The sequence below is a fragment of the Diceros bicornis genome, chromosome 13, assembly GCF_020826845.1.
Source record: "Diceros bicornis minor isolate mBicDic1 chromosome 13, mDicBic1.mat.cur, whole genome shotgun sequence".
NCBI lineage: Eukaryota > Metazoa > Chordata > Mammalia > Perissodactyla > Rhinocerotidae > Diceros > Diceros bicornis.
Window position 1 is genome coordinate 17182263 of NC_080752.1, and position 17143 is coordinate 17199405.

Below are 17143 nucleotides of genomic sequence, written 5' to 3' on the forward strand. Positions count from 1 at the left end.
CTTCATTCAGTCTTTGTTCAAACGTCACCACCTCAGAGACCTTCCCTGTCCATCTTTGTCTAAAATGGTATTTCAGGTATACATCACTCTACCAACTTATCCTGCTTTATTCTTTATAACTCTCATCGCCCCATATTTACTTATGTGTTTGCTTATACTCTATCAGTTTCCTTTCATTTCAGGTATTTTTCTAAATTTGTTTACCAAAACCAGCTTTTAGAATAGTCATTCATGCAGCTCAATCAACAGTGTTCTTATGAAAAGAACACGACAATATGAAAACAGCTGCAGATCTTACTGTAAACCTACCTCTACAGTGAAGGTATCTTTGGTAGACTCATATGTAATGTTAAGAGTTAAAAGATGTCCATGAAATGAGGCACCATGAGGTAGAATAGTTCGTGGAACAGAGTAAAAATCCTTGAAAAAGATATAAGTCAAACAAGTCAAACAAGCGCCACTGTTAGGCATGTCAAAAATACACACTTAACACATTGAGTCTAGTAACAGGTTGATAAAGTTGCTCTAAAAAGGAGAGAGGCTTACCTCTATAGTGATCACATAGCGTTCTGCCAGAAGCAGCAATCTCTCAATTATTACAAGCTTAGTGGATCTATGGATTACAAAAATTTTTTTTGAACATATTTGAAATGAATTGCTGACCTGAGCTCAATTCCAGTCTGTTTCACCAAAACCACAATCACAGTTGGCACTCACTGATCAAAGACTGAAATTTGCAAAGACTAAGCTCCCCTTTCACCCAAGGGGGAGGTGGTTCCACCAGCTCACGGCTGCAGCGCACAGATGGAATAAGACAGGGGAAGTCTGCCCACCTTTCCTGTCCTTTCCTTTCTTCTTTTTCTTTTTTTAAACACTTGTTCCGCAAATAGAGGACCTGGGTCTCCAGGCCTATTTGTCCATCAATCCACCAAGAATGAACAATCAGTGAGTCTGACTCTCATAATCTTACAACTAAAATATGCCACATAATTCTGTAAACACGTGGAATCTGACAAAGTTCTGAACTGCCGGAAAATTAGAAGACAAATGTACACCAGTAAATACAGCACAGGTAAGAGGTGCTGTCTGTTGTAATGAGCCTAAGAATGAGGAGCAAGGGAAGGACAAACAATCATTCATCTGGTTTAAGTGAACATTCTGTGTAGTTAAAGCATACGATGTAAGAATTTGTTATCCCAAGAGTTTTCAAAGTGCATAAGAAATCACCACGCATCAGGAACACGGCATCTCTGGGAGAGGAAACACACAGCAAGGGAGGGTGGAGCTAACAGCCTCTGAAAATGAGACCTGAGGTCTCTTTTGGCCAAAGACTGATGGACTCTTACTTAGTATTTGAAATAACTAGATTCCAACACTCAGCATCTTATATAGGCCTCATATAACACTACCTGTGTCAACACTGAGATGAAAATCCAAGCGCCTTTAATGTAAACACCTGCTATTCCAGAAAGTCAGGTATTCCAAATAGGTATATTCCTACAACTGAAAACAGGCACCACCATTTCCTGACAATTAGTCTGGCAATACTGACTAGTGGTATTGGAAATTTCACTCTAAAAGTGTTGGTTAAACACATTTTAACAGTTTTGTTAAATACATTTAAGAGTTCTAAATTCTTTCAGTCTGTGGACAGGAACTAGAATTTTTTTTTTTAATTAATTAATTAATTTTTTCCCCAAAGCCCCAGTAGATAGTTGTATGTCATAGTTGCACATCCTTCTAGTTGCTGTATGTGGGACACGGCCTCAGCATGGCCGGAGAAGCAGTGTGTCGGTGTGCACCCGGGATCCGAACCCTGGCCGCCAGCAGCGGAGCACGCGCACTTAACCGCTAAGCCACGGGCCGGCCCAGGAACTAGAATTTGAAATTCAGAGGAAAAATCTTTAGGAAATATCTAAGTGCTATAATAAGTGAACTGCTGAGTGAACTGTTTTAATTACGCCTCAGTAATGAATTAAATCACAGACAGCACTGAAAACAAAGAACTCTGCCCCCATGAGCTGGAACAAACATGGGCACTGCAAGTTCTTTCAAAACTAGTGACGGGATAAACTACGATGTCCTGGTTCAAATGCAACTTTGAAATTATACGTTCTCATTAACTCTGATACAGTTTATAATAATATTTAAAAACCATCACGTGGTTTTGTTCTGTAGTCAGTCAAATATGAAATGATTCAGAATAAAAAGCACTTACTAAAAAGAAAAAAACTAAAAGCACACTTATTTAAAGAAGCAGCAGTTTGGAAATCCCAACTCCATACTTCATAAATGCACTTCTGTTCTGGTTTGTCAGACAATGAGTCACTAAGGACCTGGGTCACAGAGAGGGACTGCATATTACAAACATGTAATTAGGAGTTCTTAATACATAATCTTAATGAAAGTCTACTGGGAATGTACAAGTTGTATTAGTATTCTTATCATGAGCTGAATTTATAATCACTTTTTGTCACTTAAAAAAGGTCTGATCGGGGCTGGTCCAGTGGCGTAGTGGTTAAGTTTGTGAGCTCCGCTTTGGCGGCCTGGGGTTCGCAGGTTCAGATCCTGGGCACAGACCTACACAGCACTCATCAAGCCATGCTGTGGCAGGCGTCCCATATATAAAGTAGAGGAAGATGGGCATGGATGTTAGCCCAGGGCCAATCTTCCTCAGCAAAAAGAAGAGGATTGGAGGCAGATGTTAGCTCAGGGCTGATCTTCCTCACCAAAAAAATAAATAAATAAAAATAAAAAAATAAAATTAAAAAGAGGTCTGAGCTGGTTGAGTTTTACTGGCTTCTTTCCTATTAATAAGTATCACTATGCAGTAATCAACTCACTTAAAAAAGAAGATGAAGAAGAATGTGAACAATAATATTGCCTCGATTCCTTTTCTAAAGGAAGGCTTTAAAAAGAAACAGAATAGCCCCAACTGTACATAAAAATAAGTACATATACACATAAAGTGATTCCAGGAGCAGAGAAAGACTGCAGAAGCAGTGACCATGAGAGGGCGGCACAGTGAGCCCTTCTCCAAGTGCCCGCCACAGGTTCCTGGCATCATTGATTTGGGGCTGCTTATCAGGAATGAAAGGCTCATAAAACCCCACAAAAGTGTTTTAGTTACTTCAAGCTAATGTTCTAAACACTCATCTATTTTCCAGCAAATAGTGAACTCACATTTCACTGATGATATCTGAAAACACTAAACACAGCCATGTGATTAAGAAATGTCAGTTCAAAGATTTGACACCGATATTTGGGGACACAGTTCTCATTAAAAATTATTTTGAAAAAATATGTGATTACATTATAATGCACAATTTTAATTAACCATCTTCCACATCATTTTGCTTATGCTGTTAATGCCCTGGATTTGACTATTCAAGAAGAAAAGTTAAAAGATGTCTATGTAAATATTTCAAACTTGAAAAAAATGACTCTTCACGCAATGAATATATCTTTACTCCACTGTAAAGAATAGGTTACTCATGTTACACAGAGTGAAAGTAAAATGCTTCAAATAAAAACAATAACAAAACTTGTCCATTAGGTAGAAGGGTAGGGGCAGAGCAACACTTGGGTGGTTGCGACAATGACCTACAGATCTTCAAAACAGGTGCAGATTTGGGGATGTATGACGGGGAACATGTAATTTCTCAGGATATGACTATTTGCAAAAGTTATGATATAAAATGGTGAAATCAAGAATTGAGAGCTCTCCACAGGGGGAAAAAAGATGATTATTTGTTAAACTGATACATATGTATGAGTGGTGTGTTTTTTGTAACTTCCACAATCCCTTACCTATATGGAGACTGAACTGACGTTGCTACGGTGGGCATGGCAGTGGCTGTAAGCATCTTCGTTGCTCTGGTCACAGCATGTGTCAGAGTGGGGCCCCCAAGCGCCGAACTGGCTGCCTATGAAATACGAAATCATCATTTTATATCAGGGTTTCTCAACCTCGGCTCTACTGACATTTTGGCTGGAAAGTGTTTTGTTGTAGAGGGCTGTTCTGGGCACTGCAGGATGTTTAACAGCATCCCTGACCTCTCCTCTCTGCCTACCTACCATCAGGTGCCAGTATTACCCCTCTGGTTGTGACAACCAACAAGGTCTCCAGACACTGCCAAATGACCCCCAGGAGGCAAAATACCTCCTAGTTGAGAACTACTATTCTGCATATATTCATATTCACATGGCACCTCATTTAGGGGCACTTGAACACTTTAAATGTCTTTTACGGTGACACATTTGGATGGAAGTCACAACTTGAGAAATCTTGTACAGATTCTAGCACACATCCAGCACCAAAAGGTTTAACTCAGTGACATTTGTGGGCAGCAGCATTTTATGCTTTTGGAATACTCTTTATTAGATATAAAACCTAAACCAGCACAAACTAAGAATGAAAATGAATGTTTAGTGCTTTAACCATCATGTTGGAAATAAGGTGCTGGAAATATATGTGAGATAATATCACATAGCCAGCTTCTAATGGACAAAGACAACCAACACCACCTACTAGTGAGTGTCCAGCTGTGGCCTTTAATAGCATTTACGATATAAACTGGGTAAAACATGGGGAGGGATGGGAAAAGAAGCAAGTGCTTATATAAAATTCCTGGACAGAAAAAGAGAAAGGAGAAAAACAATCTACTAGAAATGTGGTATAGACCTGTTTTCTGAGACAGTTCCCATACCCTAAAATGGGGTGGGTGGGGTGGGGAAGAGAGGTGATGGAAGCAGAAAGGACGATTTCCTATACAGTACACTTCTGTATGGGGGGCATCAAGGCAAACGTCTCTCCCTATGTGACAATACGGTACTGTTCACAAATTCTTCCCTAGGATCCAGCCACAAACATCAGTATTATACGTGATCTCACAATATAAAATTATAAAAAGAAAAAGCCAAAGCATTTATTTAAAAAACAAGTTAAATAAAATTTGCTACTCACTTCTAATCTTGTGTAGCAATCAGCAATGAATTTCTTATGCAACGATACAGAATCCTAAAAGAGGTATACAGATATGAAAATTAATCTGGTATTTAGTTGTGATCATTAAAAATATCAAAATATAGAAGCCAATCTCGGCCATGCCAAGGTTCACAACTTATCAAAAAATATATATCATTTTCTGCTTTTTGTGTATGAGTACCTTCTTTCCTTAGATACTCACCTTCTTTAACCTAGGGTTAAGATTAACGTAACTATAGTTTATGATTAACTGAATAGCTTCATTAGCGATTTCCTCATCAGGTGATTCCATGGCTATTTTCCAAATGAAATCCATTCCTATCAATTCCAGCTTTTCTACATACTGTTCAAAAGAAAAAAAATTAAATTATATAGCATATCAGGGTCACAAAATTACAGACAGTTATTTTCTGGTACACTGTAAGTCTACGCTTCTTCAGTTCAATATGAATTAAGGCTGCAAAAACCAAGCTACATATGAGAACACTATTGTACTGACATGGAACTTTAAAACAAAAAACAACCAACCACAGAAACACTGGGTAACTTCCACGGGAACCAGGATAGATAGGAAGATTTTTCTCCAGACATCCCTACACCCAAGCCGGACATGCAGCCACACAAACTACAGAAGCAGAGACAGTACAGGAGTGAGATGGGTGCCATCTTCAGGAGCTTTTCTTCACAAGGAAACGGAGTCGAGCCAGAAGTAGTTACTAACCCCTCGGACTCAAATTGGTCTTCCCAAAGCTCTGTTAGAAACACCAGGGTCCACAGCTTACAAGTTCTTGTAAAAGTTCTCACCACCCAGGAAGCCAGGTCTTGAATGCAACAGTCTTGGAAAAGGAGTTATTTTTTGCCTTTCGTTTTTAAGAAAGCAAGCGCATGTAAATATAAACATAAGCTGCATTCTACAGATCTTCATTTTCCTGCTTCATTGTCTTCTCCTAAATTTTTCTCCCTAAATCCCTGCCACTACGATCCCAGGATTGAAGATTTTTTTAATTTTTTAGGAACATATGAATTGCTGGATCTGAGGCATTGGAAGCTTAGATAGAACTATTTCTACTCTGCATTCGCCTAGCCACAGAAGGCTGCTCGCTGCCCCAGATCAGCAAGAAGCAAAAAGTGATTTGAGAAGCCAACTGTGTTCTCCCAGGCAGCTGGCGATGTGTGACTGTGCTGGAGGAGCCTCCTTCACACTCTAAGAGAAGCTCTGTCATCAATGCACAAGACGGCAGCCAAGGAGATGTCCATTCTTTTAAAAAACTTAATGTTTTCTCTCAATTATAACACACGTTTTTTGCTGAACGTAAGTTTTACTAGATTATCCAAATTATCTAGATTTGAGAATAACGTACTTACCAACTGAGCTCCTTGTCTTTTCAATCGATGATCACAGAGATTCACATTTTCAAAAAAAGTCTTAAATAAGTTAAAACCTGAAATTATATAATGTCCGATAAATTCATGCACTCTAAGTAACACAGATAACCAATGACAAGACTCAAAGTCTATCAAGAGCTAAAACTACAAAACTCTTATGACAAAACCTAGGTATAAATCTTCAAGACCTTAGATAGGGCAATGGTTTCTTAGATATGGTACCCAAAGTATAAGCAACAAAAGAAAAAATGGATAAATTTGACTTGGTCAAAATTAAAAAATTTGTGCTTCAAATGACTATCAAGAAAGTGAAAAGACAACCCATAGAATGGGACAAAATATTTGCAAATCATACATCTGACAAAGAGCCAGTAGGCAGAATATATAAAGAACTCTTACAACTCAACAATAAAAAGACAAATAACCCAACTAAAAAATGGGTAAACAAAACGGTATGGAGGTTCTATAAAAATTAAAAACGTAACTACCATATGATCCATCAATTCCACTTCTGGGTATTTATCCAAAGGAAACAAAAACACTAACTTGAAAAGATATATGTACTTCCAAATTCTTTGCAGAATTATTTACAACACCCAAGACACAGAAGCGACCTAAGCGTCCACTGATGAAGGAATGGATAAAGAAAATGTGGTATAGATACACAATGAAATACTATTCAGCCATAAAAAGAAGGAAATCTTGCCACTTGCGACAACATGAATGGGCCTTGAGGGCACTACCTTAAGTGAAATAAGTCAGACAGACAAATGCTCTAAAATCTCACTTATATGTGGAATCTAAAAAACAAAAATAAGAAAACCCCCTAAAACTGAACTCATTGATACAGACCACACTGGTGGCTGCCAGAGGTGGGGGGTGGGTGGGTGGAATGGATGAAGGGGGTCAAAAGGTACAAACTTCCAGTTATAAAATAAATAAGTCATGAGAATGTAACATACAGCATGGTGACTATAGTTAATAATTACTGTATTGGATATTTAAAGTTGCTGAGAGTAAACCTTAAAAGTTCTCATAACAACAACAAAAAGTTGTAACTACATATGATGATGGATATTAACTAGACTTACTGTGGTGATCATTTTGCAATATATACAAATATTGAATTATGTTGTACATCTGAAACTAATATAATGTTAAATGTCAATTACACCTCAATTTAAAAAATGGGCAAAAGATCTGAATAGACATTTCTGCAAAGAATATACACAAATGGCCAATAAACACATGAATAAATGCTCAATATCATTAGTCATTAGGAAAATGCAAGTCAAAACCACAATGAGGTACCACTTCGCATACTCTAGGACGACTGAAATAACAAGACAGACAATAACAAGTATTGGTGAGAATGTCAAGAAATTGGAAACCTCACATACTGCTGGTGGAATTATAAAATGGTGTTGCCACTTTGCGAAACAGTTAGCAGTTCCTCAAATGTTAATTATATGACATAGCAATTCCACTCGTAGGTATATACCCAAGGGAAATGAAAACCTGTGTCTACACAAAAACTTGTACAAGAATGTTTATGGCAGCATTATTGATAGCCAAAAAGTGGCAATAACTCAAATGTCTATCAACTGATGAACAGATAAACAAAACGTGATATATCTATACAATGGAATATTATTCAGCCATAAAACAGAATTAAGTACTGATACATGCTACAACGTGGCATGTAGCACGTTGAAAACATTAAGCCTTAGCATAATGAAAGAAGCCACATACAAAAGGCCACATGTTGTATGATTCCACTGATAGACTAATCCATAAAGACAGAAAATAGATTAGAGGCTGGGGAAATGGGGAAAGGGAGAGTGACTGCTAAGGTACAGACTTTCTTTTTGGGATGATAAAAACACTCTGGGATTAAAATGTGGTGAAAGTTGCACTTTGTGAATATGCTAAAAGCCAGTGATTGTACACTTTAAAAAAGTGAATTTTAGGCCAGCCCCCACGGCCTAGCAGCTAAGTTTGGCTCTACTTCGGCAGCCTGGGTTCGGTTCCCAGGCGCAGACCTACACCACTGGTTCACAGTCACGCTGTGGCGGCAGCTCACATACAAAATAGAGGAAGGTTGGCAAAAGATGTTAGCTCAGGGCCAATCTTCCTCAGCAAAAAAAAAAAAAAAGTGAATTTTATGGTATGTGCATTATATCTCAAAAAAATTTTTTCAATTAAAAGAAACATCTGAAAGGAGGATTTCTATACTTGGACAAATTTTTACCTTAAGAAAGCCTTTCTGTACTAAGTAATTTCATGAAAAGATAGTTTGGCCACTTGAGCTATCAGGCCATATAATTTAAAAATTAATTATAAGAGGGGGCTGGCCCAGTGGCATAGTGGCTAAGTTTGTGTGCTCTGCTTTGGCAGCCCGGGGTTCGTGGGTTTGGATCCCAGGCGTGGACCTACACACTGCTCGTCAAGCCATGCTGTGGCGGGACCCACATACAAAATAGAGGAAGATTGGCACAGATGTTAGCTCAGCAACAGTCTTCTTCAAGCAAAAAGAGAGAAGATTGGCAACAGATATTAGCTCAGGGATAATCTTCCTCACCAAAAAGAAAAAAATTAATTATAAGATACCATTTATATAAAAAAGAATTTATCTGTGTATATAAACATATATTCCAAATTGTTTAGTTACTTCTGAAAGTGGGTTTAGAGCGAAAGGAAAGAATAAAATTTCTTACTTTTAAAGAACCGAAAAAAAAAATGATTTAAAATTTTTTTCCTACCATTCATAGTGATTTCATATGACTCCAATTTAAGAATTTTCTCCTTGAAAAGCTGCTGCTGAACATCACTCTCGAGATCATGTTGTCCTTTTGTAAACCATTCAAAACACATCTGTGGATCAACACAAACATTACCCTGTAACTAGAACCCATTTCAGGAAATACATATTCCAAATTGGGAAAGGAAAGATAAATTTTTTTAATTCTTCAAAAATTTCTATGGCCACACTACTACTCAAAACTGAAACGCTTGGAACTGTGGAATGAAATAAAGCAGTGAGTTACCAGCAATCTTTCCCCTAGACAATGAAAATACATACTCATACTTTTCACTGACTTTCACACTTGGGTTTTTCCACTAACATTTATTAACAAGCCTTAGATGTGCCAGGCACTGTCACATGCTTAGTCCTTTCCACAATCCTTCCAGGTAGTCATGCTTCTGTAAAATGAGGGGAGGAAACATCGACTCACTGTAAGGAAACGTCAAAGCAGAGGTGTTCTGCTCCAGGTTTAACCTATTTTCAGCTGTTTAATTATAGTTTTAAAAATCTGTCTAGGCATTTACTCTTCTTTAGTGTTTCTGGGGTACAACAACATTACAGGAACTCCAAGTTTTCTGCTGGTAACTTAAAGTTAGTTTCATGGGAGGGAAGAAAACTAAAAGATATACTGAGGATTCTTTAGCTGTACTCACATGGCTGAATTTGGATTTGCCCAGAATGGTATCAAAATTACCAAAGAACTCACACATTTATTTATATCATAGATATATATTATAAAAAATATTTTGCAGCACTTAGAGTTCCTGGACTATTAGTATAAATGTGTGCTTAGTAAAGTGAAGAGTGCTTAGAATTGAAGATGTGAGACACACAAAAACGTGAAATATTTAAGTCCCACCCTTGCCTTACTTTATCCACAAATCCATCTTCTTACCTCTCTATCTAATTCACAAACATCCTGGCCGGTCACAAGACACTCCCAGATTTCCTTGGCACGATTCCAACCCAGATATAGAGTAGCTTCTTGCAAGAAAAATGCCAGAAATTTTAGATGGGCCTCTAAATACTGCAAAAAAAAAAAAGTAATGCTAGTTAGTTAACTCTAGGCATTCATACCTAAAAGCAAAATTTAAAAAAAAACCCAAAAACTTTAAAATGAAAAAAATAGTTTTACCTAATGCTTTTTCATATAATTTTAGGTAAAGTAAATGTGAGAAATCTGTTTACAAGTTGACAGTACAATGTAGTAGAAGCTACTTCAAGGCTATTACAAATTCAGTTGACCTTAGATGCCAATAAAATATAAATTTCAGTAACTTCAAAGTAAAACACCACAAACTCACAACTGGTGAGTTAAGATTTTCTTCTAATTTTTTAAAACAATGTAACACTGGCCGGCCTGGTGGTGCAAGCGGTTAAGTGCGTGCACTCCACTGCAGTGGCCCAGGGTTCGCAGGTTCGGATCCCAGGTGCGCACCGACGTACCGCTTGTTAAGCCATGCTGTGGAGGCATCCCATATAAAGTAGAGGAAGATGGGCATGGAAGTTAGCTCAGGGCCACTCTTCCTCAAGAAAAACAAAAGGGGGGAGGATTGGCATCAGATGTTAGCTCAGGGCCAGTCCTCCTCACAAAAAAAAAAAACAAAAAAACACCAATATTACAAATCAACTGATTTGAAAAACAAAAGCAATTACCCACAGAACTGACAATTATTATTTCAGATCAAAGACAAAGAAAAGATGTTTATTTTCATTAACTATATGCAGTTCTTAGGTGATTTACTGAAAGATTTACCCACAAATATCAATTTTCTAAACTTTTATTTTAGAAAGATTATGTCAAGATATAAAACTGTTTTATCACTACAAACACACCTCATGCTACCTCTTTAGAGTTACACCCAACAAACATTATTTTTATAGTTCAAGTGCAAAAAGGCCAAATGACTGTCCCTCATGAAGTGAAAGCACGGTGTGGTACCTCCCGGTAAGTGTACCGGCCATCCACCAGTGTCGACCCAGTTAGGCCTCCGGGTCCAGCCACGGCTGCTGCAAGTCGATGACAAGCTATCAAACTTCCCGTTACCAATTTCACTATTTCAAAATTTTTCTTCAAGTCTTGAATAATGCTCTTGGCAAAAACAACAAAAGGAAAAACGATGTGAGAATTTGCAGTTGTCAGTTTAATACGCGCTTTTATTTCAGCACGTGTCCTAGGTGAGGCAGAGCAAACCAGCATTTCTTCACTTACGTTTCCTACAGAAAAGTACATAAAATCAACATGGTATGTACACTCGCTGGAAAATTAATAAACTTCTCTGCTAAATTTTTGCTCCTAAAAGAGACTTTTCCTAAGAAGTCTTTCAAAAGAACTATTTCACTTCTTGTGTACTTTTCCAGATCTTTCTTTCCAAGTCTATTATACTGAGGACACTCTAGCTCCTTAAGCAATCTAATCTTTCTGCAATATAAAATTAGTCTCTGAATCTTTTCAAACAAATTTCTTTTAAAAATTGGCTTAATTACCTCAATAAATTAAGGAAATAAAAAGAAAATGAGTGAGAGATACATTAAAAGAAAAGGCCCATAGAAATAAAAGTAGAATGATGTTTAAATGATTATTAAATAATATGAATGAATTGTATCAATCACCATAAAAATGTAAAACAGTGACTACAAAACTCAGCAATTTTCTTCGTTTCGTTATTATAAAAGGTTATGCAAGTAAATGTATAATAATCAAATACATCTATACTCTTACCTTGTCTTGCTTTTGATAGGTTTGTTTTATGAATGAGCGAGTGATCTCATGCAGCTGCCGCAAAGCTGGTACCACCCATACAAACTGGGGATTATTAAGCTGAGATGACTAGAGTTAAAAAGAAGTTACATTAATTAAATTTAGAAATAAATGGCAGATTAAATTTATTAGCTATAAAAAATTTCCAAGTCAATTAGGTTTTATTGTTATACACTGTATTATTTTTCTTTTCACATTGCTCATTTATAGCTTATCTCCATGCATTCATAACTCAGTCTTCAACTTCTTATTCTGCATGCAATTTCCTAAGGCCCAGGACTGCAAACAGGAGTGGATGTGAAGGGACAGTGAATGTACAGGGTACGTCAGCAAAAAACAGACGACAAGGAATTAGCAACTTCAGAGGATAGATCAAGTAGCACAGGCTGCTAGGACACGTTGACATAATAAAATAAACTGATGGCAAAAGCTTAACTTGGATAATACTGAATTAGCTGAGAAGTAAAATGGTATAAAAATATGGTGTTCTATAATTATATGATTAAGATACCAGTGATATGATCAAGACACTGATAGTGGTCTAAATATTAAAGACAATACTCATGATCTGCTTGTATTTCCTAGTTAAAACAATTTTAAAAGAGATAAATCTATTGTTATTAATTATTATAGCCACTTTATACTTATACTTTATATTTTTCAAGACACTTTCAAATATATTATTTCTGAAACTGATACATGACAATCCAGATCTTTACAGTACATATCTGAAAAGTCTGATATTCATGCAATAGTCTTTATAAAAAGAATTGCTTTTTAATAAATAGCATCTTTTAAACTATGAGATTTCATTATAAAATTTGTAAGACTGTCAGATTAAACACTATTAATCAATTTATCAATTAAATCTCTAGAAAACCAAGTAAAAGTTTAAGCCTTTAGCATTTATTTTAAAGGCTGAATACTGATTTTTTTTTTTAAAGCGTTCTTGCTTCTTCAAGTCTTTCTGTAAGATGCAGACCTCAATGGGGCGGAAAAACACTTTTGATGTCTTTTGCAGAAAAACATACTACTAAATGTGTAAATGCGAGACAGCTATTGCCAGAACAACACTGGCTTTCTTAGGGATTAACCAATCAGTCAGCAAATACCATATTTCCGGGATTCTAAGATACAGGTTTTACAAATTTTCACATTTCTGAAATTGACACTCCTTACAATTACGTTAGCAGAAACTTACCAGCCACTAGGCATAGAAGTAAGTTTTCACATAGCTGGCGTTACCTGAGATGTGCACACTTAGCTGATTACAAAAGGTATCTGTTCATCTACCTGTCATTTTAGCTGTTACTTGGTAGAAGCAGCAGCAAACAAGGATGGCTTTTTAACTTAAATTTAGATCACCGATTTGTTACTTAAATGCTATCAAAAAGATTACACTATGATGTAGCACTGACTAACCTGTCATGTCTGTCAATTCAATCAAAAGAAAAGAAAACTGTCAGTGGTCTCAAACTAAAGCATTTTTCAAAGCCAGGAGAATTTGGTGTGACAGACTCATACCCTGTGCAGGGCCGTGTCACTCAGCACGCAATGTCTCTCTGTTCAAAGTTGTACCTGAATTCCAGAGAAGCTGTTTAACTTGTAGTATACACAACTCAATTAAGGAAGAAAGCAGCTTGAGTTTTATGAAAATGGACAAGGATACAAAACTCCATATTCTTCAACATGCTTCAGAATTATACAGTCGCTTAAAGTTTCAAAGAGGTCAAAAGCACCACTATCGATAATGAAAAGCAATGTGACACAGTGAAGCTGTACACACTGGTCAAAAGGGGGCTTGGACTCAAATTCTGATTGTGAATCTAAACAAATGGAAGGCAAAAGTAAGTTTCTTTTGTTCTTCTTTGCAAGCTTATTAAATCTGTGATGGCAGGTTGCAATCACTGGCATCTTAGAATCAGAGAAATAAGGTATATATTAAAGGCCAACTACTTGCAAGACTAGCTAGGATATTTCCGGTAAGATATAAAAGTTGCAAAATGACAAACAATAAAACTCTAAGGCTTAAGTCCAAACTGATAGCTTCCAAAAGGATTACAAACATTAGGATATAAATATGAACCCTTCAGCAAATAATGATATATATTAACAAGTATCATTATGACCAATTAAGTCAATTATGGTTAGAATATTTTTAACATCGAAAATCATCCTTTGAAGGTAGCTCACTATCCAAAAAAATTAAAAGAAAAATTGTATAAAACTTGAATTTACAAAGTATTTCTAAGGGCCAGCCCCGTGGCATAGTGGTTAAGTTCAGCACATTCCGCTTCGGTGGCCCAGGTTTGTGGGTTTGGATCCCGGGCATGAACCTACACCACTCGTCAGCCGTGCTGAGGTGGCGACCCATATACAACATAGAGGAAGACTGGCAAAGACGTCAGCTCAGGGCTAATCTTCCCCAAGCAAAAAAAAAAAAAGTATTTCTGATATAGCCTTTCTAAAGGTTAGCAAACAGGAAAGATGTTATTTATTCCATCATATCTATGACATTATGCTGCTAAGTTACAAAAAAATTTAAATTATTCTTCTCCACTTAAAAGGGGAAAAAAGGCTATGCTGAACAATTAAAAGGAACATATTTGATAACGTCTGATAATGGAGCTGAGGTTTCATAAGTAGGAGTTAATGGTATGTCCAAATTAGACTCTCAACATCAGATGAAGCCTTAGAGGTCAACCAGTTAGCCTGCAAACCTATGCCTAACTTTGCCTTGTTCATTTTTGTTAAATGACTAGTCTCCCAGTACTTCCAGCAATGAGGAACTCAGGAGGCAGTGCATTCTACTTCAGACTGTTCTCACAGAAAGTTCATTGACCTATCATGTTGAAACATGCCTTCCCATAACTTCTTAGGAGACATAAGAAGTAAGCTGAATCAAACTTCTCTACAATAATCCTCTTAAGTATCTGAAGACAGCTTTCTATTCTTTCTTGAGTTCTCCCTTCTCAAAGTTGAACACCCCCATCTCCTCATCTGTCTGGTTTCTCCAGACCTAGCCACTTACCTAGAATCAAAGGAACAAGTTTTGCAGGGGAGGACACTTTTAAAAAAGTTTGTCCTCCTGTGCTAACATGCCATGTGAGACTGCACCAGGGCATCTTGCGACTTTTACCTTCAGTTACATGTTTTGGCAAGTAGAGGCCACTCAACTAGGGGTAACAATTTCAGTGTAGTTCACCCTCCTGGGGCGAAGGGGAGGAAGAGGAAGGGAACCCACATTCATTGAAGGGCTGCCAGGCACTGTGCTAGCAGGTCTTAAAACAACATCTTAAGAAATATGCAAACACTACTAATTGAGTAAAAATGATTTTTTTGGTTTAGTAATTTTTTTTGGATGAGTTCATTTAAACTTTTTAATTGAAGGACAAAAGTGAAATAAGAGGGAAAGGGTTGAGGGTGGACAGTGGAAGGCATAAAGGAAGCAAAGGAAAGAGGACCAAGGGAGCCACGGGTGTCCTGGCAGAATCTACAGAAATAAAGTTAAGAAATCAAGGTCAGAATTTCTGAACACAACAGTGGAACTTGGGAATTTTAGGAGTGTCAAAAGCAGAGGGAGAGGGAATCAGTTGGGGGAACAGAGGCAGCTGAGGTCGGGAGGGGGCAAGAGGGGTGATCTTGTCTTACCCTTTGCTTAGTTTCTGTGCAGCCTGGCAGGGAGACATAATCCCCAGTCAGCCCACCTTGCTGCCTGGCAGGAAAGGCATAGCATAGAAAAACACCTTTAGTGGCAGTAAGTATATAATTCACCCCCCTGCCTGGAGTCATGTCCAGGGGGCTTTGATCTTCCCACTGCCCCCCTTCAGCCATGTGTACTTTAGGAGAGTCTCTGTGAGCACTTAGGAAACTGAAAAGTGCTGTATACACGCAAGATATTACTATTTGGAATGCAATAATGGTACATCAGAATTTCTTTACTGGGAGCAGTGGGAAATAAAAAAGGAAGACTATTCCTTTTAAGACTCACAAAGTGACTCCAAAAATCTCCCTGTTACTTTCTGAGTTTTGTTATAAAACAACAGACATGAATGAAGTGACTGCAAAGAGAAGCGATAAGGATGCAGCGATGCTACCGGCTAGAAGAGCTCCGTACTGCTGGGCTGTGACAAGGGAGGGACAGAGGGCAGGGAGGACCTTCTGGTTTCAAAAGCCATTTCCCTGGAGGGAGGGAAAAGTCCCTTCAGCTTTGACCTTCACATCTGTAAAGAAATGTATCTACCACTGAGAAGAAAAGACTATTTGTCTATAGATACCCTTTTCCTCTTATGATTACTACTGAAGGATCTAGACTTCTTAAATAACTCGGGATGAGTTTCAATCATAAAGACAGAGGCTGGTACATTATCTGAATTGCTGAGCTGAGAGAGAAAACTGGAAAAATTCAATTGTATCTGAGCAGAAAGAGAGCAGTGCTGTTGAGTTAAAGATAATTTCTCATAACCTGAGCATTACCAGCTCCACTTGGTGAATGACTCTTAAAATCTCTAAAGCTAGATTATATGTACAAAATTCACTTGATCAAATTTCAACGTCAGAAATATAAAACACAGAGTTCTTAAATGTCCCCAACTAAACTTTATGACCAAATATAACAAGAAAATAAAAGCCTACTGAATCACCTCTTAACAAGAGCTAAGAGTCTCTGAATATACCAATGAAAATTAGCAGTATTCAAGATCCTTTAAAGAAATACTTATTAATGAAAGCCAAGAAATATGTTTTACCAATGAAATTACTAAGCCGCCAACTATTTAGAAAAACCTTTCTTTTTTATGTTAACAGTAAAATAAAAACCCTCTGCCGGCTGGCTTTACGTTGGGCTGGGCAGCCCGAGGGCTGACGTGGGAGGAGGACTCCACTCTGCTCAGGGCTGCAACAATGGAAGCACGACCTCATGGTGAGCGCCACTTTGATCAGCTCTCTCGCAGGCAGAGAGGCAGACCTGTCATTCAAGGCCTGGAGCACCAGGACGCTACAATCCCCACTGCTTACACTCATTCACAGGACAGTCCACAGCAAGCTGGAACCAGAGCCCCGAAGCGCAGGGCTTCCACAGCGCCGGTCCCTCCTACACTCACTACCCAAGCCTACCTTCTAAAACCGTGCCCCAGCAGCAGGCAGTCACTCAATAGCTAAGGAATTCTTTAAAGAACACATCTGAATCAAGAACTTGGAAAAT

The 17143-nt window shown here is 37.8% G+C and overlaps 1 protein-coding gene across 1 annotated transcript in view; it reads right to left on the reverse strand.

Annotated features, from left to right (window-relative positions):
- USP24 (ubiquitin specific peptidase 24) overlaps positions 1-17143 on the reverse strand; it is a 149761-nt gene that overhangs the window by 72184 nt on the left and 60434 nt on the right. Inside the window, exons 17-26 of the mRNA XM_058552517.1 lie at positions 11902-12009; positions 11122-11271; positions 10075-10206; positions 9136-9247; positions 6353-6429; positions 5190-5330; positions 4967-5020; positions 3811-3926; positions 547-613; positions 310-420 (exon numbers count right to left, since the gene is read on the reverse strand). Of these exons, the coding sequence (XP_058408500.1) occupies positions 310-420; positions 547-613; positions 3811-3926; positions 4967-5020; positions 5190-5330; positions 6353-6429; positions 9136-9247; positions 10075-10206; positions 11122-11271; positions 11902-12009 (1068 nt within the window). The remainder of the gene's footprint in view (positions 1-309; positions 421-546; positions 614-3810; positions 3927-4966; positions 5021-5189; positions 5331-6352; positions 6430-9135; positions 9248-10074; positions 10207-11121; positions 11272-11901; positions 12010-17143) is intronic.